Source organism: Lygodium microphyllum, chromosome 18 (genome assembly GCF_053477565.2).
Source record: "Lygodium microphyllum isolate KBCC chromosome 18, Lygodium_microphyllum_v1.1.10, whole genome shotgun sequence".
Taxonomy (NCBI): Eukaryota; Viridiplantae; Streptophyta; class Polypodiopsida; order Schizaeales; family Lygodiaceae; genus Lygodium; species Lygodium microphyllum.
The window spans coordinates 139,506,461-139,530,354 of record NC_141152.1 but is presented as its reverse complement, the minus strand read 5'-3'; the positions used below and the strand labels follow the sequence as shown (position 1 = coordinate 139,530,354).

At 38.9% G+C, this 23,894-nt stretch overlaps 1 protein-coding gene across 1 annotated transcript in view; it reads right to left on the bottom strand.

Annotated features, from left to right (window-relative positions):
* The window catches only part of LOC148021444 (E3 ubiquitin-protein ligase RSL1-like), a 49,722-nt gene extending 43,091 nt beyond the window's left edge, over positions 1–6,631 (bottom strand). Inside the window, exon 1 of the mRNA XM_087699318.1 lies at positions 5,859–6,631. Coding sequence (XP_087555444.1) covers positions 5,859–6,575 — 717 coding nt within the window. The 5' untranslated portion in view covers positions 6,576–6,631. The remainder of the gene's footprint in view (positions 1–5,858) is intronic.
* Positions 6,632–23,894: the final 17,263 nt, after the last annotated feature.

The following is a 23,894-nucleotide window of genomic DNA, read 5'->3' as shown; positions in this document are numbered from 1 at the left end:
CTTTCTTCCACTTCAAGGATTGGCTTCTCTTTGAGGAGAACCGATCAGGCCGGAGATTGAAGACCTTGTGATCCGACAAGGGTGGTGAATTTGTTTCTAATGAGTTTGCTCGTTTTTGTGCAGATAAAGGTATTCACCAGGAGTTTGCTAATACCAACACTCCTCAAGAAAATGGCATTCTTGAACGGAAGAACCGAAGTGTAATCGAGATGGCGCGCACCATGATGGAGCACCGACAAACACCTCAGGTTCTGTGGGCCGAGGCTGTGGCTACTGCAGTCCACATTCTTAACCGATCCCCCACTTCGGCCGTTGATGGGATGACACCTTTTGAGGCTTACTTTGGAACCAAGCCCGATGTTTCTTATTTTAGGGTTTTTGGGTGTGATGCCTATGTTCACATTCCCAAGGCTCATCGTGATAAATTTGAAGCAGCTTCTCGAAGACAGGTTTTTGTTGGCTACAGCTCCCAGTCCCAAGGCTATCGTTTGTATGATCCCGTCAAGCGGGATGTGTATACCAATCGAGATGTGCGGTTCGTGGAGGTTCCGGCCATAGCAGCGGGTGAGGAGCATCCCGTTCTTGGGGATCCACGGGAGAGTTGGGCTCCAGCGTCAGTTCCTTTGGAGCCCGCATCTTTTGATTCCAATTATGTTTCTGATACAGAGTCTACTGTTCTACCGGTCACTCCCGAGGAGTTACCACCAGTGGATATCCCAGAGTCTTCAGCTGATGGAGAGAGACGAGGAGAGGTCCGGCCTCCTCCTCGTTGGGCCCGTGACACACTCCGTGATTCAAGGATCGAGGGGGTCCCTGAGGAGTGGGGACTGCAGGATGGTTCGCGGCGGTCACAGAGGCACCAGGCACATTCTACGGAGCTTGTTTGCTCTAACTATTGTTTGATGACCCGTATTATGCAGGATCGAGAGCCCACCTCCATAAAGGAGGCCTTACAGTCCGCACCATGGAAGAAAGCTATGGAAGCCGAGTTGGAGGCTATTGAGAGGAATGGCACGTGGTCACTCGTGCCACGCCCCCCGAATAAGAAGGTGATTGGCGTCAAATGGGTCTTCAAGACAAAGTACCTTAGCGATGGTTCTTTGGACAAGCACAAGGCTCGCCTTGTTGCTAAAGGTTTTGCACAGCGCCCAGGGATTGATTGTCATGACACTTTTGCCCCCACTGCTCGTATGGCGACTATTCGAGCTGTTCTTACCTTGGCTGGCCATAGGAGATGACTTATCTACCAGTTGGATGTGAAGTCGGCCTTCCTCAATGGTGATTTGAAGGAGGAGATCTATGTCGAGTAGCCTCCTGGCTTTGGATCTTCAAATGGGAAAGTCTACAGGTTGAAGAAGGCCTTGTATGGCCTCAAGCAGGCTCCGCGTGCATGGAACGAGAAGATTGATTCGTTCCTTCAGTCACAGTTGGGATATCGGCGTTCTAAGGCCGATCCGCAGCTTTATGTACACACTTCCGAAAATGGTTGTGTGCTTTTTGTGTTGTATGTTGATGATTTGATTGTCGCAGGTGATCATGCACAGAAGGTCCAAGAGACAAAGGCAGCACGTTCGAGATGACGGACTTGGGTCTACTCCATTTCTTTCTGGGCCATGAGATTTATCAGTCTCTGAGGGGGATCTTCATCTCTCAGCAGAGATATGTACAGGAGCTCTTGGTTTCTTTTGCGATGGAGGATTGTCGGACCCTTTCTACTCCTATGGATCCGAACTGGAAGGCCACTTTCCATTCAGCTTCTCCCATGGCGGATGCTTCCCGCTATCGTCAAGTGATTGGATCATTGATTTGGCTCCTCAACACTCATGTTGATCTTTGTTTTGCTATTGGGCTCTTGGCAGGGTTCATGAGTGAACCTCGGACGGTGCATTGGCAGGCTGCTCAGAGGATACTTCGGTATTTGAGGGGGACGTCTGATTTAGGGATTCATTATCCCGCAGGCACAGGTGGTTCAAATCTTGTACTTGCAGGTTGGAGCGACTTGGATTGGGCTGGTGATGTGGACCACAAGCGGTCTACTACAGGTTACTATTTTACCTTGGGTGCAGGTGTTATCTCATGGAGTAGCAAGAAGCATCCACAGTAGCTCTTTCGTCTACTGAGGCGGAGTATCGGGCCGCGTCTTCCACCACGTGTGAGGCTGTGTGGCTTCGGAGATTGTTGGAGGAGCTTGGCTGCCCCCAGACTCGTCCTACTTTGCTGCAATGCCACAATGAGAGTTGCATTGCCTTGGTACGGAATCCTGTTTTCCATGCCCAGACGAAGCACATTGAGATCCAGTACCACTTCATCAGAGAGAAGCTTCTGGATGAGACCATCACTGTGGAGTACTGCAAGACGGAGGACAATCTTGCAGATTTGTTAACAAGGCCCTTCCCCAGGCTCTACTTCGGAGACATTCTAGATCCCTCGGGCTTCTGCCCTGCCCAGGCTCTGAGAGGGGGTGTTAGCAGATCAGATCCTGCGCAGTCGGACTGCCACGTGGTAGTCCAACCTGGCACAGCACAGTCAACAGGCCTATTTTTGGCGCCTGTTTCCTGGCTATTTATAGCCGAGATTTCTACAGTCTGGACACACTTTTCTGCTCGCAGATTACAGACTGGTGGCACGCGCAAATTCCGTCTCTGTTCGCAGATTTTTGACAGGAGACAGTGCAGACTGCAACGGACTTCGAGGTGAACAGCAAGTTGCATCATCGAGGTGGAGACACGCAGTCCAGCGCACTGCGCTCGTATACATATCTGCATATCTTTGTATACAACACACTTTATACAGCAGATCTTCATCTTCCACTGTCTCTTTCTCTCTCTTCTCTTTCTCTGCGTTCTCTCTCTCTCAGACCTACGCTTCCGCACCGCTGCACTCTAACAGGGTAAGCATCAACATGCAGTAAATTTCCCTCTTGATCTTCTTCTTCTTCTTCAACTTTCACATCTTGAGTGATCACCATATTGATTTTTGAATTCTTAGCTTTGAACTTCAGCTTACGATCTTGTGACCACTTCTCCCCACATTTGAAGCATAATCCTTTGGGATGCATTTCTCTAAGCTTTTCATGAGAAAGGAAGTTGGTGTTAGAACTATTTTGGGACAGTTTAGGAGCATTTTCAGCTCTCGAAAATTTGCATCTTATATCAGCCACATTTTTGAAATTTTGCCCCTGTTTTTGTGCATAATTTCCACCCTGTTTAGAGGCATAAACAATGGGAAAAGTTAGCAGTTTGCTGCTACAACTGTTTTGACTGTTATAACCCCTGTTTTCTTGCTTTAAAGAGTCTCGTGATTGGCTGAAAACTTGCCCATATTTTGTAGGTTGATTGGAAAAATTATTGCCCAAACTCCTTTGCTGGAAATTTCATGCATCTCTCTTGTACTTCAAGGAATATCTTTCAGTCAATTGTATGGCCTCATGTAAAGTTTTTGGTTGTTGAGCTCCTACCTCCGATGATGGGGCAGGGTCAAGACCAAAAATGTATTTATTTAGTTTAGCAAAGTCTGAAATGCCTTCAACATACATGGAGAGATTCAAGTAGGTGTTGAAGTAGTCTCTAACGAGCATTCCTCTTTGGGCACATGCATACCATCTTCTTTGAAGTCTTTCTTTTTCCAAAGAAGAAACAAAAACATCAATCATTACTAGCTTGAACTCCTCCCAAGTGAGAAAGTTTTGCCCAATCTTGCGTGTGTAACACCACCAAGTATGGGCGTAACCTTCAAGATGAAGAGCTGCGAAATAAATCTTGGCTTCTTCACTTCCAAGATAAAAGGTTAAGTACAATTCAAGCTTATTAATCCACTCCTCTCATTCCAAAGGTAAAGCATTATCCCCTTTGAAATTAGTGATATTGATCTTTTATTTATACTCCTTTTCATTGTAAGATGACTGCCCATAAGAATGTTGCTTCCATGAATCTTTGTTCTAAGAAATTTGCCTAAAAGTAGGTGGCCCAAAACCATGAGATGAGGGTTGACCGTTTGAAACATGATCTTTCTTTGAGAGATTGTGGATTGATCTTCTCTCATCATGTCTTCCACCTTCATGAACTTCATTGCTTACTGCATTTCCTTTTTGTACATTTAAGGACTGATGGTAAAAAGACTTGTAGAAGGGGTCATATCCATGATAATCATCATCCCATCGATTGTTGTCTTGTTCCCCTTCATGTCTAAGACTATCTTTTGGGCTGCTAAGCTGAGGCCTTGTGGTATGAATGCCATGGATTTGTGAAGGGTGATGGTTACACCTCACTCTAGATGGTTCTCAAGAAGAAAGCCTTATTGGGGCTAGAAATGGAAACCAAAAATGGGAATGAAGGGAAAATGTACAGAATGATGTGATTTCTCAATAGTACCCTGTTAGGGGACATTTTCTCTCCTTTTTTTGGGGGGGGTTTGGGGAGTGGTTTTTTGGCGGGTTTTTTCTATGGGTGAGTTTTTCAAACTTCTTCCAAGGACTTCCCCTTTTGTAGCACACACATTCAAAATCAACATACTCTTGTATAAAGTCATATCAAATCAGCCCAAATTACAAATGTAGTTTTTCTACAATGGAAATACATGTATGCATGCATGCACATGCATATGTTCTTTAGCAATATACATTCACCCATACATCCACCCACCACATCACATGCATACATTTTAAAATCCTATTTATGTATGTCATCCCCTCCCCCATCCCACCCCCCACCTCTGTTCCCTGCTTTTAGCCATCCCCCGTCCTCGACCCCATCCCCTGTTCCATGTTACTATGCTCCTAATGGTGCCTACTAAGTCATTGATAGGGCTCACATGCAAGAGATAACCACACAAAATATTGTTGTCAAAATGACGATTCACACACAACTACAAGGCAATAACCTATTCCAAGCTTTTTCTCTAGACCCCAATTGTTGGTCAAAGGTAAGAGATATAGTGTGGACTTACAAAGTGAAAGGATTTAGCATAGTTATTCTACTTCACAAAGTTTACCATTGTGAGCTGCAAGGTTAGAAACTAGGGTATGTTCACTTGTGAGCCACGCAAAGTCTAAGCAAACATATCCACTTTTACCACATATATAAAGGGTCCAAGCTTCAGTTGGGTAATGAATCTTCTCCAAAGTCTCCATAAGGGCACACTTTAGTGCCTCAAACTTTTATCATTCCTTTGAAGCTCAAACACTCAAGAAAAAATGGGCCTTTCTATCCCTTTTTGTCTATCTACCCTCATATGTTTCTTTGTGCTTCCTATTTCTACAAGTTATTGTATGTATCACTCTATCTACTTGGCAAGCACTATTTTCAGTTTATCATTGGTTGATCACAAAGTCAAACCCTTCTGACTGCACCCTCTGTCAAAAGCACCCTACCTTCAAACATTTCCCAGGTTTCTTTCATTGCACCGACTTTGACTCTCCCCTACAACTTCATTAGATGCAAACACAGGATCATGATTCATCTAAGGATTGAGCAAGTTAGCATGATGCACATTAGCAAGATAGACACTGCTCAGACCCTGAATGCTGAATGTCAGACTCTGTAAAGCAATGCATAGAAGAACAAATGCACAAATCAGCTTTATTAGACAGTCAAGACCTTCACAGGTCACCAATACTTTTTAGCTCCTTGAACTCACCCCAATCCTAAGAAGAACTCTTTTCTTAGGTAGAATCAGATTTGTCCAGCAAATACTGCATGTTAACGTCACATGCATAAGCAGGGAAGACAGCGCTCAGGGCTTGAATCTGATAATCAAGGTCAGTCAAGCAATGCAAAAACTTAACTTAAGAATTCACTCTCTCATATTCCACCTAAACCACTGCCATTTCTACATCTGTCAACAAGCTGAATTTGAAGTACCTGGTTATATACAAGGACTGAATCTGTGTAGGCATCAGCCAGGCATAAGCCCATTGTGTGTACCATTTCCAATCCTGAAATCAGAGCCACATAATCAGCAACTCCCTTTCTAGATTCTGACTTAAGTGGCTTCCGCAGCTCTGACAGCACATTGCCACACGAGTCCAGGATGACTGCACCAATACCAAACTCAGAGCAGTCATCATCCCCAGACGATACTGCCGTGACGTATAGCTTGCAGTACAAAAGCTCTTGGGCGTCCTCGCCACCAAAATCCTCAAAGGGATCCTCGCATTCATCGCCATGACTCTCCCAGTCACTGTCGCCAACACCAGCAATGAACTGTGCAAACTTAGCATCGTGAGCTCTGCGTTTGAGCTCTATTTGGACAAGCTTGCTTTCACGCGCAATCTGCTGGAGGTCGGATGCTTGCTGCTGGCATTTATAAAGCTCCGTACTTTGCAATGAAATCGCAAAGGAGCGGTCGTTCGGATGATCGGGAAGGGCAGGAGGAGGCGGGTGTGGGACCTGTGGATCAGTCTCAGTACTGTGGCCATGGCCGACGGCACGGGAGGCAGCAAGAGCTTCCTGGAGCTGGAGCCAATACGCCAGGTCAAAGTCACTCTCCGCCATGGAAACTCGGGAAAGCTCCTCTGCCTGAATGCTGAAGAGGTTTCCCTGCTCGTGAGATTGACTATTCGCAGCAACCGAATCCATAAGCCCTCTCGCGGACTCCGCCCTGATTGATGGTCGCCCCCAGCACTCGCGTACCGCCTTCTATACTTGTATTATTAGAAGTCACCAGTAGTAGCGGTGGTTTTAACAAAAACGCGAATTTTTTATTTTATTATATAACCCACCAATTTTATGACATTTTAACAGCTCTTTAAAAGCTTTCTCACTAGCTATTGCAACCATGGGGATTTTTGCAAAGACAATGGGATCAAATCATCTTAAGAGACAAAAAGAAGGCAACTTTTGTATACCACAACAATTATGTCTTCTTTTGCTTCAAACCACGAACTATTCGATAACATCCGAGACGGTCCCCCGACACCTGCAACCTAATGGTACTTCTTAGTCCTCGCTAACTAGTGTCTCTAGTTGGTTTTGCAGGTAACGGGATCACCTCTTCACCATGTATTTATTACTGTGGTTTGGAAAATACAATCCTCAATTTTTTGGTTGTGAGAAAGGTCGTATATTGTAAACTTCATCATGCTTCAAGACTCCAATGAGTATTCCTTTTATTAAGGATATATCATTGCCCTCCCATATGTGTTCAACTAAGAAATGTAGCCATGATTATTTAAAACTTTATTTTGTTGCCATTATATCCGAAGGTTGGTAATCAATGAATTATTTATGTGATAACACACACGTACTAGTGGTCATAGTGTCCCTATGCAACTATGATCTTCATTCTCAATTACCTTTAATGGTTTTAATTACTGTCTTTTCAGAATATGTGGCATTCTGAGCTGTTGACTCTTGGCTATGAAGACATCCTCCTTGCACCCCTACCTTTGTACAATGACTACTTACTTGTATTAATGATGTTGAATTTCACCATACGATCATCAAACTTGACTCTTCCACCCTCGCCAATGATCCAGATTCTGAGGCACTTCTAGTTTTGCAATTGGATATTGATACATGGCTAAAAATCTACCAAACACACTTAGTAGGTCCAAAAGCTACTACTTCAAAGCTTAAAGCCCTCATTGAAAGTCTGCCAATGTGTATGGAAGAGGATGAGAAAATGCACTTTGAATGGCTTGAGTATGTTAGAAAGGTATTAAAACATGTGTTCGCTATTAACAAAGTCCCTTTTGCTTCTGAAAACCCCAAATGAAGGACATCATTTGAAATCCTCTCACCCTCTCCAAGCCCTAAAAATGTTGAATACTCTTCCCTCATTTACCCATCACACTCTAAAGAGGAAGCCAACACATTGGCCACTACTTAGCAAACTCCCTCATGGGTAAACAATGAGGAAACACTTTATGTTGATGCCTTCATACGACCATGACATTTGCGTGATGTGGCTTATCCTACTTGGAGAAAAAGATCTATCTACATTGGCTAAAGAATATTCCAAACTAGCTCATGATGAGACTTCTTCTTTATCAAGCACTACATGACTAATAGGACCATTCTCAATGCAAACTTTTGAAGTGAATAGATGCCCTTCCCTGTATGGTCTTTGCATGTCCACTAAGTCTCATAAGGAACTAGATGGCAAAAAGGATGCTCAATTCCTCTATGGATATATGAATTACTTTAGACCTTTATATAAAATGTGCATGTGGTGCCACTAGTCAAATTCCTCTATGGATATATGAATTACTTTAGACCTTTATATAAAATGTGCATGTGATGCCACTAGTCACAATTTGAATGCAAGAATAGTTTTATTACGTAGTTTGATCATGCCTTATCGTTCATTATCCACAATGTAGATAAGATCTTCATCAAAAGAACATCAAGGAAATCCATGGTTCTCTTCTTCAAGTGGATTGGTGAATGCCATGTTTTTATTAGAGCATCATTGTTATTTGATTATTACAGGGACTGAGTTCTCTTGGCCATGAAAATGACACTCACCCATAAAAATGAAGCTCTAATTGTAAACCTCAAAGGAGATGGCATTGAACTTTTTGACAAATGCCTACTTCCCTCAAAACTCAACTCTCATGAATCTACTCCATAGACTAACAAAAGAAGCAGCTTCTCTCGACAACAAGTTACATCTTCCTCTGGAAGTAGAAGAGGATACCCTCCTGCCAAGCCAAGAAGCTTTGGGAATAGAAATCTGATTCTCTATGAACCATCTACAAGAAGCTCTGCATCTACCAATTTGAAATGTAAAGGTATATCATAGGAAGACTATATCAATACTATTAAGATATTTCTTTATGATTAATGCAGGTTTCTTTCGTTAAGCAACCTCATAGAAGCAAGTCTCTTCTCTCCAAAATAAGTTGAAAGGTTGTAATCCATGTCCTTTTTGCCAATATTCTCATGGAGAAAATACATTTTAAATCTCTTCTACGAGAATTCTTTTTTGCTCAAGATATATCTCTCACTATTTCGGTATGGTCATCGATCACGTTTGGATGGCCTTTTTTTCCCTCTCTCAAGCAATCATTGTATCTCCCAAATGATTGCTTCATTCATAGAATAAATTTGTTATGCTTTTGTCACCTCTATGACTTAAGTTTATATTTTAAAGATCATCAATATGTTGTCACTATTGATCTCAATATTATCAAGGATGATTCTCTTAAAAAGTTGTTAAAATTGGGATCGAAGCATATCCCCTCACAACCATCGAATGTTCAAGAAGCAAAGAGTACTCTACTTAATGTTTTTCTTGCCTTTAGTGAGACTTTAAAATTGCAAATCCCTAGTCTTGATGAGTCTTTTACACAATTCATCCACAACAAACTTAAAATACTAATGAGATCACGAAACCTACAAATTCAAAAAGGTTATTCATGCTTTGATACTCTCACATCCACTTCTTCATTGCAGGCTCAGACAAAGCCCCAAATAATCCTTGGTTCATGTTATGTAAAAAGCTCTTATTACAACTTGCCGAGCAAAGGTTAGCGGACTTGATTTCACTACTAGTACTCTTGATCATAACAACATTCTTCATTCATTTCAAGAACTGACAAACTATTTGAATCTTCAACTTATCCCATCTTCTTTGTCACTTCCTTTCCTTATGGCAAATTTTAAATTGCACAAATTGGATTTTGCCTTACAAACACATCATATTGCCTCTACTGTGAAATTACCATTCTTTGTGCGTCCCTACTAAATACATGCAAAGTAATGCTTCAAACTGTGTGTGGGACCTTTAATCAAATGATTTTTCTAACTTTAGGCCTAGGTATTCCAATCATATTGGTTCCTGACTCTTTTATTGACGTTATTAACCTTTCCAATAACATTTTTATTACTTGTTCACTACTTGATATCAAGAAATGCTACGTGACTATCACTCATGAAGGATCTAAAGCCTTAAAGAACATTCTAAGCACTATAATCTCTTGATCATTCCAAACCTCTAATTCCCCTTATATTACATTTCAAAGATTCCCAATTGATTCTACTTATGGATCTTGGTGCAACAATAGGAAATATTTCTCTTTTAGTCTACAAGAGGTTATCTTAATCAACAGTTGGCTGATTGATCATACTTATATCCAACTTAATGGGAAAATCAACAAGCAAATTCAAGGCATTCCTATGGGCTTTTCTTGCTTACATCTATGGTGCAATCTATACTTATTTTACTTTGAATGTAAAATTTGCCAAAAATTGGCAAAACAATAAAGATGGGATATCATGAAGTGGTTCTCTCATTGTTTTCATTTTTATGATGACCTCCTTCTTATCAATGTCCCAAACCCTTTGATCTTCTTCAACACAACACTAGAAAACATGTAATCTTTTTTTTATATCTAAACAAAAGACTTTACAGTCCTTGATTCTTCCAATAATATGTTCTTCCTAATAGATGATCAAAACTACATGTCCATCTATACAGCATTTCTCAATATGGAAAGAATGATTTCCAAAGAGGGATATTTATTGAAAAGATTTAGCAAGAAAAACCATCTCCCTTTTGAACCTACCAGGCTCATAGAGGTAGCAGTAGACTCTCCAATTGGGCACATAAAATCATTCTTTCGCAAATCCATTCTTGCATCTACACTACTAACTCTATATGGGAAGTTGCATCTTCAATCAAGATGGCAATAAATAACTTCTACAATAATGGATTTGAAAAGGCAAAAACATGGAGATTGGTGACATCTTACTTAAAGAAAGATTATGATCGACATCTTTGATCTAATGACTCTCGTCCAAGGTGCACATAGAGGGAACCTTACCAATGGGTAGGTCCCCCTATGTGACACCTACCCACTCTCATGCTTCCTCAGGTTAGTGGTTACGGTGGGTACTTTTATGCCTATTTCTCTCTTTCTCTCTCTTCTTAAACTAATTTCATATCAATTGTATGTCTATAGAAAAAGAACAAGAAAAAGCTGCTCTTTTGATCCAATGCCATAACGTGTATATCACACAAAAACCCTTGTTACATCTTATGAGAATCTTCAAATAAATTGGTAATCACATTCCCCTTTATAATTTGAAATTTTATATGTATTTATGACCTTATATATGCTTGATATGAACCTTCCTACACATTTGAAGATATGTCCGTTTAATATCCAAGGCTTCAAAAGAATCCATTGATGGTTTCTTTATATACGTCTAATGTGTTCAAGGAGCTTTCTATCTTTTTCCTGTCTATCTTGGCAAGTAACTCTTCCTACAAAATATAATTGAAAGCCCTCATAACACGAAACCTTTCTTCTAAGTGAAACATGAAGGCGAAACATGAGTCTAGTTCCATGTCTCCTATATGCACAAGCCCTTTAAGCTTAGATTTCCCAATATCCTTGAGATTTGTAATCTCATAGCCCCTATTCCCCTCCTAACACATTGCCTAAGTATGATGTGAAATAACCTCTCTATAGAGAGTGTTGTCTCATGTAAACTTCACTCACCATAGAGCCTAATTCCACTCCTAATTTTGAAAAGTGAATCTGTTGACCTTAAATTGTTTCCATGAATCATTTCACCATGGTGTGGTTATGCTACCCCATGAGATATTAATAGCTACCAATCCCCTTGCTAGCTCATTTGCCAATTATGAAGCACATAATTCATTCATGTAATACAAGATAAGTCTATAGATATTTTCATGTGGAACCTCACATTATTTAGATGTTGAACATATTGGGTGTCAAGATAGTACATTTTTGTGAGGATATCGAAATCAACCTTAGGCTAAAATTTGTAACTACTCCCCAAATAAAGATGATTCCTTTTAGTAGCATACTTATTAAGCCTTTTTTATCATTATCTTTAGATTTCAAGGGAAGTGTCAATAATAGTAGTGTATTACCTTTTGGGTGATCTTTGGCTTATGTGCAAATGTCTTTAGAGAAAGAGAAGGGGCGGATTTCCTTCGAAAATAAGTAAGTATACATTGCTTAAATGAATTGACCAAGCCCCATCCATAGTAATGATCTCATGATTGACCAGTCAATCACCTATATATGTGCCATTAGAGTGCTTTAAGGCTCTATTCAATACACGAATGAGAATGATTGAGATCATCTTAAGTTAGCAAAGATGTAAAGCACCATAGGTAGGTAGTTGAGTACTACCAATAGGCACATGTCAGATTTCACTGAAGCACTAGGCCCTCCTGGTGAATCAACCACACATTAGACCACCTTAGTCACTCTACCACATAGTGCACTTGTGCACCCAATCACATAGCATATATGGGTTCTTGATCCCTTAAGCCACAAAGCTCTCATGCACTCTAGTCTCTAATCCTCTTAACCATCATTAGGGCACATCGCTACACTACTTAATGCACATTAGGCAACCAACCATTATGTAGGAACTTGACTACTTCTTGGCCCACACTTCAGCATTTGATCATTCTGATTACACTACACCTTAGGTGCTCTACCACTGTCACACTCGACCACTTGTAGATCCCTTGCATGTGTATATTAGTGTGCTCACATAAACACTACTCTTCACTTGCACACTCACCTAGTATAGGGTACCTTATACACACTCACCTAGTATTAGCGTGCTCACATAAACACTACTCTTCACTTGCACACTCACCTAGTATAGGGCACCTTATACACACATAGGGATAGACGTGTGCACATACTAGCACATCCACTTTTCTATGTAGGAAATAGAATGCCTTGTGCATAGCATACACATAGGCACTCGTGCACACATACTTTTACATAGACACTCTTGTATTCACTCTTGAATGTGGGTTAGTGCATGTATTTCACTCTTAGACAAGGGCACTTTGCTTTTGCACATAGGTATACATGGACTCATTTCACCAGCTTTTACGCCCACGTGGCACATACTGAGTTGACCCCTACACACTCAAATCACTCCTATGCACCTACATATACTCTAGTTCACTCCTATGTACTCACACACCTCCTAGACACTACCCTAATCTTCACTCATTCACACCCTTCTTCACTCTCTGTGCACCCGTCACATATACCATGTGCACATACTCGCCACTACTCTCACTAGTTCACTCATGCACTCACTAATCATACTCACACATTTATGCACATGAAAACATAGGCAATTCATTCACACACATACATGTAATTGGAAAAAATCAATACATGCTTAATTGAATTATCCTTTCACCTCGAACATGTAAGTCGTGATGATGCCACATAGGAGTACTGTCGAGTGGTTCCAAAAAATGTGAATGCTCATTGAATCATTATTTGTTAGACTCCACACCAAGCAACATTATCACCAAATTCCAACTAATGCGACTATCATCATAAAACCAATTTCGGTTACTAGATTCCTGATAAGAAGATTCAAGGCATCATGACTATGATAAGCGAAAATCCAACGTTGTATATTTATATTTAAGGTTCCCCTTTTGGCTATATAAAGGCCTGAGGTTCTCACACTAAGCCTCATATCTTTCTTTCTTCTCTCCATGATACATTACATCCCTCGTCACCAATGTCCCTTAAAAGAAGAGCCAAAGTCCTATTTGGGTGCGCTCACTATTATTCTTTACACCAAGGTAATCATAGCATAAGAGCATGGGTGAGCCTTTCGCTCTTGTTCATTCGAATATATGTGGTCCCATGCCCTATCAGCCCCTAGATGGTGCGAAGTACTCTGTCACATTCATTTATAATTACTCATATCAGGTCTAGGCTTACTCTATCACATAGAAATCAGATGTCTTGTCTAACTTTTAGCATTGCCTTACTCTAGTTGAGAACCAGTCTAGATATAGGCTAAAATGCGTAAGGTCAAATAATGGGGGTGAGTATGTCTCAAAAGTTTTTCAGCAATTTTGCAATGAGTGGGTATTAGGCATTAGTTGACCGCCCCCTATTGTTAACCTCAGCACAAGAAGAAAGTGGAAAAAGTGGAAAAGCACAAGTGGGGTCACCTAAAAGAGGTAGCCCAAGAAGGAATTGGATGCAATGGAAGAGGCATGATGGAAAATGGCTACTCTAGTTCTCCCCTTTAACCCCTCCTTCTAGCTTCAACCATATGAGTACCGTTACTATTTTCTCCTAATTGTACCCCCCAAATCCTCTAAGTATCCCCTTATGATTTGTTTACAATATGTTTGGTTCATCTAAATTTCTATCAATCACATGTGTAACCCTCTTTTTAAATGAACACATGCGCATGTACTCACATTTGTTTAGATTCTTCACAATCGTATACATACTAACACATGCAAACACAAACACACGCACGCACACACTCACGCACGTATATGTTCATAGTACAAACACACTTAGATTACTATATCATATATGCCCTAACAAAGCAAAGAATACTCTACTTCATTGTCTTCGCTTATTCATCTACAATATATACCTTAGTATATCTACTCAAAAATAGTTGCTCTAACTTATGAATTTATATTAACCCACCCTCTAATCCATTAACCATTAACATATGCACTCTTAGCAAATTTCCTATATATATAATCTCATATATTCTAATAACCATACACCTACTATTCCACTAACTAATCCATAAGCCTAAGCTACTCTTATTCTCTAAAAATTCTATACTCACATATATATTCTCTAAGCTAGTTACCCTTCTAGCTAATCTATGAGTCTATAAAATACTTTGATCCACCACTTATTCTATCCAATAAATATAAAAAATAAACAACCCACCAATCCTATGAAATTTTAAGAGCTCTATAGAAGCTTCCTCACAAGCTATTGCAACTACAAGGATTTTTGACAAAGACAATCAGATCAAATCTTCTTAAGAGAAGAAAATGCAACTTTTGTATACCACAACAATTATGTCTTCTTTTGCTTCAAACTATAGGTACTATTCACATGGTGTGAAGGGTATAAGAATTGAGGTGGTCCCATAACACTTGCAACCCATTGGTATTTAGTCTTCACTAACTAATATCTCCAGTTGGTTTTGTAGGTAACATGATCACCTTTCCACCATGTATTTAATATTGCGGTTTGGAAAATGCAATCTTTAATTTTTAGGTTGCAAAAAATGTCATATACTTTAGAATTCATCATGCCTCAAGACTCCAATCGTTATTCCTTTTACTAAGGATATCACATTGCCCTCTCATATGTATTCAACTAAGAAATGTAACCATGATTATTTAAAACTCTATTTTTGTTGCTATTATATTTGAAGGTTGGTAATCGATGAATTATTTATGTGATAACACACACACAGAGAAATGCATTATCAAAACTGTGTGTGTGTGTGTGTGTGTGTGTGTGTGTGTGTGTGTGCGCGCGCGCTAGAGGAAATACTTCTCACGGGTATGAATGAAGAGGAAGCCAAAAGCCTGCATATTGGTATGTTTGCCATCTTGCTCCTGCTTTATGAAGATGATGCGGTCTTCTTTACATATACTGGGGAACCTATGCAGCAGTTCATGGGAATTCTTGAATGGTTTTGTCAAGATAGTGGTTTGACGGTGAATGTAACAACAACAAAGCTAATGGCTGTGTGCACCAAGCAATCAAAGACCCTACCAAAAGTACACTATGCAGGACAGTCTATAGAGGTAGTATCTACTTTCAAATACTTGGGGATTGAGATACTTGTAGACCACAGATGGCATGCATGTGTGGAGCGGCAATTTTGCGACAGGAAAAATCAAGTATTATCACTTTGAAAACAATTGTAGCCATAAAGATACTAAATACTGGAAAATACACTATATGATTTTTGATGCATATGTTATACAAACAGTATTATATGGAGTGGAAGTGTGGGGAGGGAGCATCTCCTCATCTGCATGGAACAACATTGAGAAGATGCATAAAGCTTTTATTCATAGACATTTGGGTATCAAAAGCACCACACCATATGTACTTATGCTTTTGGAAACTAACCATCGGCCAATTGAGGTACATGCTATGATCTGAGTATTGAGATATGCCACTCGAGTACATCAAATGGATGACAGTAGGCTCCCCAAACGGGCATGGGATGCTAGCACACACCTACAGAAAACATGGAAAAGTAAAGTGCTTTCAACAGGATGGGTGCTGGATATGCGAAAATGGTTTAAAGGGTGGGGAGTGGATAGATATCTAGATATGGCATCCAAAGATATATGCATGGACCCATTTCAATCAGACCTCTTATGAGCGTACCAAGAAAAACATGAAAGCAAGGGTGCAAATGGCAAACTTGCTAATTACAGTATGCATATCTATCCTTCATGTTGGGAATCCTACATGCAGGCCGAGGCACACGCACAGCCATACATAGCCAATCCGCTCTCAGTGGTATCTAGACGGAGTATTGCACGACTTCGAACTCGATCACACACTTTATTGATCGAGACAGGCGCATGGAGTGGACATGCAAGAGAGATGAGGTCATGCAAGCTGTGTGGACTATAGAGTGTAGAATCAGAGGAGCACATGATTATGACATGCCCGGCATATGCACACATACGGGCTGACTCTGATATCCCTTTACAGGGGCCACTTCACCAGTTTCTGACCACTACTCCTATATCGAAGTTAGGGGCTCTCATCACTCGCATGTTACGCTTTTGGGAGAACCATGCTGCATAGATCGTTCTTTCACCATAGCTACCCTTTCTTACCATGGGGGAGGAGAATCATTGCATATGTGTAAAGGTCCCATGGGTCATAATTTGGCCTTCCACGGACGATAATAAACTACTCTACTCTACTCTATTCTCATTCTTGACATCCACACAAGCATACAAACATCCACATGTAAAGCTATTTAATCCCATGTATTATTAATCCATTTTGCATATGCAAAGAGAGAGATTCAAATATTTGAGAATAGGTTATCAAGAATTGCAAGAAAGTTGTGACCAAAATAGGATTAGCAAGCTATGATGTAGTATTTGGAGCTTAGAACATGTATTAGGGATCACCACACACACACACACACACACACACACACACACACACACACACACACACACACACACACACACACACACACACACACACACACACACACACACACACACACACACACACACACACACACACACACACACACACGCGCGCGCGCGCGTACATGCACATGCATGTATGTGGATATTTATTGTAAGAAGAAAGTTTCAAATTTCTAAGGTAGATTTAGTAGGGAATGTGTGTGTGTGTGTTCAAGGATGTGGGGTTTGTAGGAAGGAGTGGGGGACTACACATCATTGCCTTATGTGCACCTTGAAACACAAGCATGTGTTGGTATAGCGCAAAGATCTTTGAACTCTTATGTAAAATATTAAAGAGCTTTTAAATTTTCTTTTAGTAACCATATGAGATTCCTTGAATTCTTACTCAACGGTGTGTGTGTGGGTGGGTGTATAGCTATAGAGTTGACTTTATGGGCAAAAAATCTAAAAGGAGATTTCAATGTTCTTCCTTTTCTCTCACAAACATGCATTCCATTGTTGTTGGAAATAATTAGAGGGTGGTGTGTTTTCAAAATCTAAAACTTAGAAAACCACTTATCAAATGTCAAGAGAAAGTAGTTCCATAAAGCATTACATTGATGTATAATGGTGTAAGGATAAGCTCATAATGTGAATTTACAAGATAAAATAATGGATATTACATCATTCATATGATGTTACAATTACATGTGTAACATTAAATTTTCAATACAAGAAAAATAGCCTCTCCAATCTTCAACAAGTAAGTTAGCAAACACTAGTAAGTGTGTGTATTGCAAGTAATAAGTTTAGGGTTTGGGGTATAGTTAAAGGGAAAGTGTTAGAGAGAGAGAGAGAGAGAGAGAGAGAGAGAGAGAGAGAGAGAGAGAGAGAGAGAGAGAGAGAGAGAGAGAGAGAGAGAGAGAGAGAGAGAGAGAGAGAGAGAGAGAGAGAGAGAGAGAGAGAGAGAGAGAGAGAGAGAGAGAGAGAGAGAGAGAGAGAGAGAGTGTGTGTGTGTGTGTGTGTGTGTGTGTGTGTGTGTGTGTGTGGGTGGGTGGGTGGGGGTTAGACACTATCACTTTGCAAGCAACCTAATGACCCATGCTTGCATAGGTCCTAACACAAAGTGCTAGTACTATCCTAAAAAGTAGAGCTCTAAACACTACCTTTATGAAAAATTCTAAAAACCTTAAAGTAGAGCACAATTGATTCTTCCTAGGTTGGCCTCCCCAAAAGCAAAATTACATCACACCCCAATTTAATATTAACTAGTTGGCTTGGTTAACTGCACTTTGCACAAATGATGCCATTCTTGTATATGCTTCCTTTGCTCACAAAAAATCAATCAAATAATGTGCTTCATGCACAATAAATGGTGTGCTCCATGTGTAATGATTAATTTTTAAAGTTACTTGAAGGTATGACATAGATTCTTAGCTATTGAATGTAGCTTGTAAGTTAGGCAAACGATTCATACTTTTATGTGTAATGATGTATTTTAAAAGCTACTTGAAGGTATGTCACAAATTCATAGCTATTGAACGTAGCTTTTATGTGAGTCAAACAACTAGTACTTTTTATATCTTCATTTTTGCATGCTTTCAAGCAATGCATCCTTTTAAGTCACAATATTGGTCTCTTATCATCAATCATGCTTTGTGCACACAAGCATCCTTATGAAGCTGGCTTTGCCTTACTAGGTTCTTTGCTTCAAAACTTTGTAATTGATATTATCAAAAGATTACTTTCTTTTATTATTATTATTATTTAAAATTCACTTCGAGGAGGAAACATATATATGAGCTACAATGATGTGCAAAACTAAACATCACAAGAGGCGATTGACTTTGCTTTTCAAAACTTAAGTTAATTTAGAACTATCATATATTCAATGGAAAAAAAACACACCTTTCAAAGAATCACAATGCAAATAATTTCAAAGAATTGTATGTACATGCAATAACATAAATGAAGTACAACCATTTTTAGCCAATGTAAGAATAAAAGTGTAAAGTAGACTCAAGCAAATTGTGATGAAAGAAACACAACAAACATGCTTTATCAATAAGTATCGATGCATCTATGTCATTATGTATTGGAGAAGAAGTCCCACATTTTTCATATGAATGATTGGAACCTTTAATAGAGGCCATTGGTCTTTATGAACTTCCTTTTAAATGAAAACTAGGCACTCTATGTCTAGATTCTCTCAATCCTTCATGCCATTGTTCTACCAATGCTTCACATTGATATTCTCCCATCACAACACACAAGGGTTTGAGGCACCAATGTTAGTAGAATAATTAGGGTACTTCATGTCCTAATGTACATTTCATGTGGCAAAGAGAGTTCATGTGAGTCACAAAAACTTGATCATGAGAGGCCCCACATCCTAGTCCGTGCAAAGTGCATCCTAACAAATATAGAGTGCACTCACATCTTAAGCCACTCTTCATCTGACAAAAGTATTATTTGCTACAAAAACTCCATATGAAGGCATCATGTTGCAAAGTTTTTTTTTTCCGAAGGTGGGTGCAAGAGAGCACTAAATGCATGCTATTTAGCATCCCTTGAAAGCTGTATATAGAAATTGTAATAATTATAGAAAGATATTACTATTATAATAACATTATTCACCTAACATCACAATATTTATCATAATTACATATTCTTTTAAATTTAATATGACCTAACATTTACCTAATAAATGTATTAACATTATTATGTATATATTATAGATGTATTTTATTCACATATATACACATACATTCATACACTATTAATATACACACATACATAATAATGTATTAAAATTTTAACATTACATAAAAGTATTAATATTAATAAGTAAATTCAATAAATATTATGTTATTAATTTTAGTATAGGTATTAGATATGCATCAATAATGGATTAATTATATTATCTACAACAATTCATGTTTATTCATGACAATAGTATGATTGTATGGTTAAATACCATTTTATATATTAATCTATATGATTAAAAATATTATTTTTTAGAATGTTTTGATGGAGTTTAGTTGCTCCCAAGTGACTAGAATGTTGTCAACAACAATAATTACGAAAGTAACACATACATGATTTAATTCTTACTAAAAGTTAAACTACTACACAATTAATTGAGAACTACTATATATCAAGTCTATATATATATATATATATAGAGAGAGAGAGAGAGAGAGAGAGAGAGAGAGAGAGAGAGAGAGAGAGAAGAGAGAGAGAGAGAGAGAGAGAGAGACCGTGATGAACAATGCATGCTCAGAACAGACATCAACAATCAGACAAACATAATCAATGAATGGAATGGAATGAATAGTGACAAACAAACAAAGCTCAAGAAACGGTCATTAGCAAGCTCACAAGAGTCCAAAAAAGCACTGGATGAGAGCAGTTGGACAAATAGAGCTCACACTACTCCAGAATAGCAATGAGTGAGAGTGACAACAGATGTAGCTTATAGTAATCTTACAAAAAGTAGTAGCATTGTATGGGCAAATCATTGTAAGGCTTGCATCATTAAAAAGCACTAGCATATAGTAGTAGTGCTCCTTTTTTTCAACGTTGGCTTTCATTAGTGTTCTATTTTGTAATCGTATTTTATATTAGTTCTAAAATATAATTTTATTCAAAAGCAAAGTAAAAATATAAATAAAAAATTGTCTAGCTGCATGTGTAAAAAGCTTAGTATAAAAGCCCTTTCAATTTCTTTCCATGTCCATAAGTTGCATGTGTAACTACTGTTGACTATTGACCATTAATTAATTGTATTAAAAAAGTTATAACAATAGATAAAAATTGTCTAATGTTGGAGAAGGAGAAGCATGGTTCATTGTGCATATTAGTTCTTGTCTACTACTTCTCAAAGGACAATTAACCTCTATTTATTACTTAACCAATCGTAAACAACAATCATAAAAATTGTAACTTAACCAATTGCAAACAACAACCATAAAAATTGAACAGAGACAATAGCAATAGCCAATACCATATATGAGAGCAACACAACAACCATATGATAACCAACTATATACCAACAACACATGACATACTTGCCTACACATGGTCTAGACTTCAATGCAATATCTAACGAATGGACATAAGTGCACATACTCTTAAAGTTCTAAAATGTGTTTACTTTTTTACTTTGTGATTGTTTGCCTTTTACATGTTCATAATTTTTGCATTGTGACTTTTCTGCTTTTTAAAGGTTTTTTTAAATAGAAACAAAGTCATTTATTTCAAAAAAGGAAAAAAAAGATAAATAAAAAATAGTATCGAGTTGCACTTGTAATAAATTAATTATAAGAATGTATATCATAATAGGATTAAGTATGCTATATATATTAATATACTATAAATATGTATAATCATTAATAATTAAAGTTGCTAATCACATAGTTAATTAATCATTAAATATTTAAAATATTAGATGTATTAATAATTACATATGATATTCATAGTACACATGATATTAAATTGATTATATATGACAAATTTTATAATTAAAATGATAATTGTATCATAGTTATACACATTATTCTTATATTACATATGATAGATAGATAATCCTTAAAAATTTCAAAATATAATCATAAATGAGATACATTATTATTAATATGGCTCATTACCTTTGTATCAACCACTTGTATATCGCCTTCCACCTACTACTACCCTACCTGTATGCTGCCACGTGCACCTCCTAGGATTGGATTGGCTTGTTGCTGAGAGAGAGAGAGAGAGAGAGAGAGAGAGAGAGAGAGAGAGAGAGAGAGAGGGGGGGGAGAGAGGGAGAGAGAGCTCTTTGCATATTTTGGCAGTGGATGTAGTTCCACATATATCTTTATGGCATCATTGCCTTGGGCACATGTCCTTGAAAGGAATGAAAATGCTTACTCGTTTGTACCACCCCTTGACTATAAGTGCTTTTAGTCTTGTGATCATTGTTTATATCACAGACATACATGTAGTAAGCATAAAAATTCTGATATGAAATGCATGGGTAAGCCATTGGCTCTTATTCATTTGGATGTATGCGGTCCCATGCCCTGCAAGTCAAGGTGGTGTGATTTATTTCATTACTTTTATTGATGACTATATGCATAAGGTCTGGGTATATCCTATTAAGTAGAAATAAGAAGTATTGGCCACATTTCAGTGTTTGCTTACAGAACCAATCTGTGTATAGGCTAAAATACATAAGGTTAGATAATGGGGATGAGTATGCCTCTAAAGCCTTTGGGTAGTTTTGTGATGAGAGAGGTATTAAGTGTTAGTTGATCACCTTGTACACCCTACCCTAGAATGGTATTGTTGAGTGCATGAATGAGTAAATTCAAGAGAGAGTTTGTACTATACTTAGGCAGGCAAACTTACCATATCATTTTTGGATTGAGGTAGTTACTATATTGCCATACACTTGATAAATTGATTCCCATGTACTACACTTGACTAACAGGTTATAGAGGACATATGGTTTTGAAAAACCTCCTTCATATGCTCATTTGCTTGTCTTTGGTTGTGAGGCTTTTTGCCATGTATCCAAGGATAAGTGCAATAAGCTGGATCCTAAGTTAAAGAAATGTATATTTCTTAGTTATGGAGATGCAGGTGAGATGGGCTATCACCTATGGGATGTGTAGGCTCGAAGATTATATGCAGCCATGATGTTGTTTTCCATGAGGAGACAATGCATAAGCAGCCTAAGCATGTTGTCGAAGTATGCATGGTGATATTTCAGGAGGAGCTTCTTACTATTGTACAAGCAACTAGATAGCTTATAGCGGAGCAGCTGATGCCTTGGCAGCTCAGGTCCTTGATGCTCCACAAGATGTATAGGCTCCACAACCGTCTTTGAGATGGTCTATTAGAGATGGATAACGACTTGTGCGGTTTGAGCTCTCTATGGATTATGCTATGGTGATAGATGCTGGTAAGCCTCTTACTTATGATGAGGCTGTATGCAGAGGTGATAGCTACTCTTGGAAGAGGGCCATGTAGTTAGAGAATGACGACTTATTGCAAAAAAATCATACGTGGGATTTGGTTCCTTTGCCTAATGGCAAGCATGCTTTGCCATGTAAGTGGGTATACAAGTTGAAAAGTACCCTTGGATGGCCCAAGTTGGGATACAAGGCTAGATTGATTGTTAAGGTGGTGTTGACTTTGATGAAATCTTTTTTCGTATTGTGACCTGACAACCCTATGCTTGGTATTAGCTGTGGTTGCTCAGCTTGACTTGGATCTTATTAGATGGATGTCAAGATGGCTTTTCTTTACGGGGACTTGTATGATGAGATTTACATGGACTAGTCTAAGGGCTTTGCAAAACATGGCAAGGAACACCTAGTGTGTAGATTGAGAAAGAGCCTTTATGGCCTTAAGCAAGCACCTAGGGAATGGTACCACAAGTTTGATACTTTTATGCATTCACAAGGATATTCCCATAATGATATGGATTTGTGTTTATACACGAAGAATGCTTATGATGACAACCTTATGATTTTGATCCTCTACATGGATGATATGTTGCTTACTGGGAGTGCTCATGGTGAGTTGGATGCCTTGAAAGGTCAGTTTGAGAAGAGCTTTGAGATGAATGACATGGGGTAGGCCCCACATATTCTTGGGATGCACATTATATGCGATCACTCTAAGGGGCTCCTCTACTTACCACGGAAGGAGTACATCCAGAAGGTCCTTGGGTAGGTTCATCTACAAGATGTTAAGCCTATTGGCAGTTCTTTACCTTCTCATATGAAGGTTAGTGAGGCCGATTGTTCATATAGTTTAATGGCTAGAAGGATGATTGTCCACCCTAGTCTGATGAGTAGAAGGCCGAGATGGCCAAGATCCCTTATGCATCTGCAGTGGGCAGTTTGATATATTCCATGATAGCCACTCATCTTGACATAACATTTGTAGTGGGAGTTATTACATGTTATATGGCTACACTT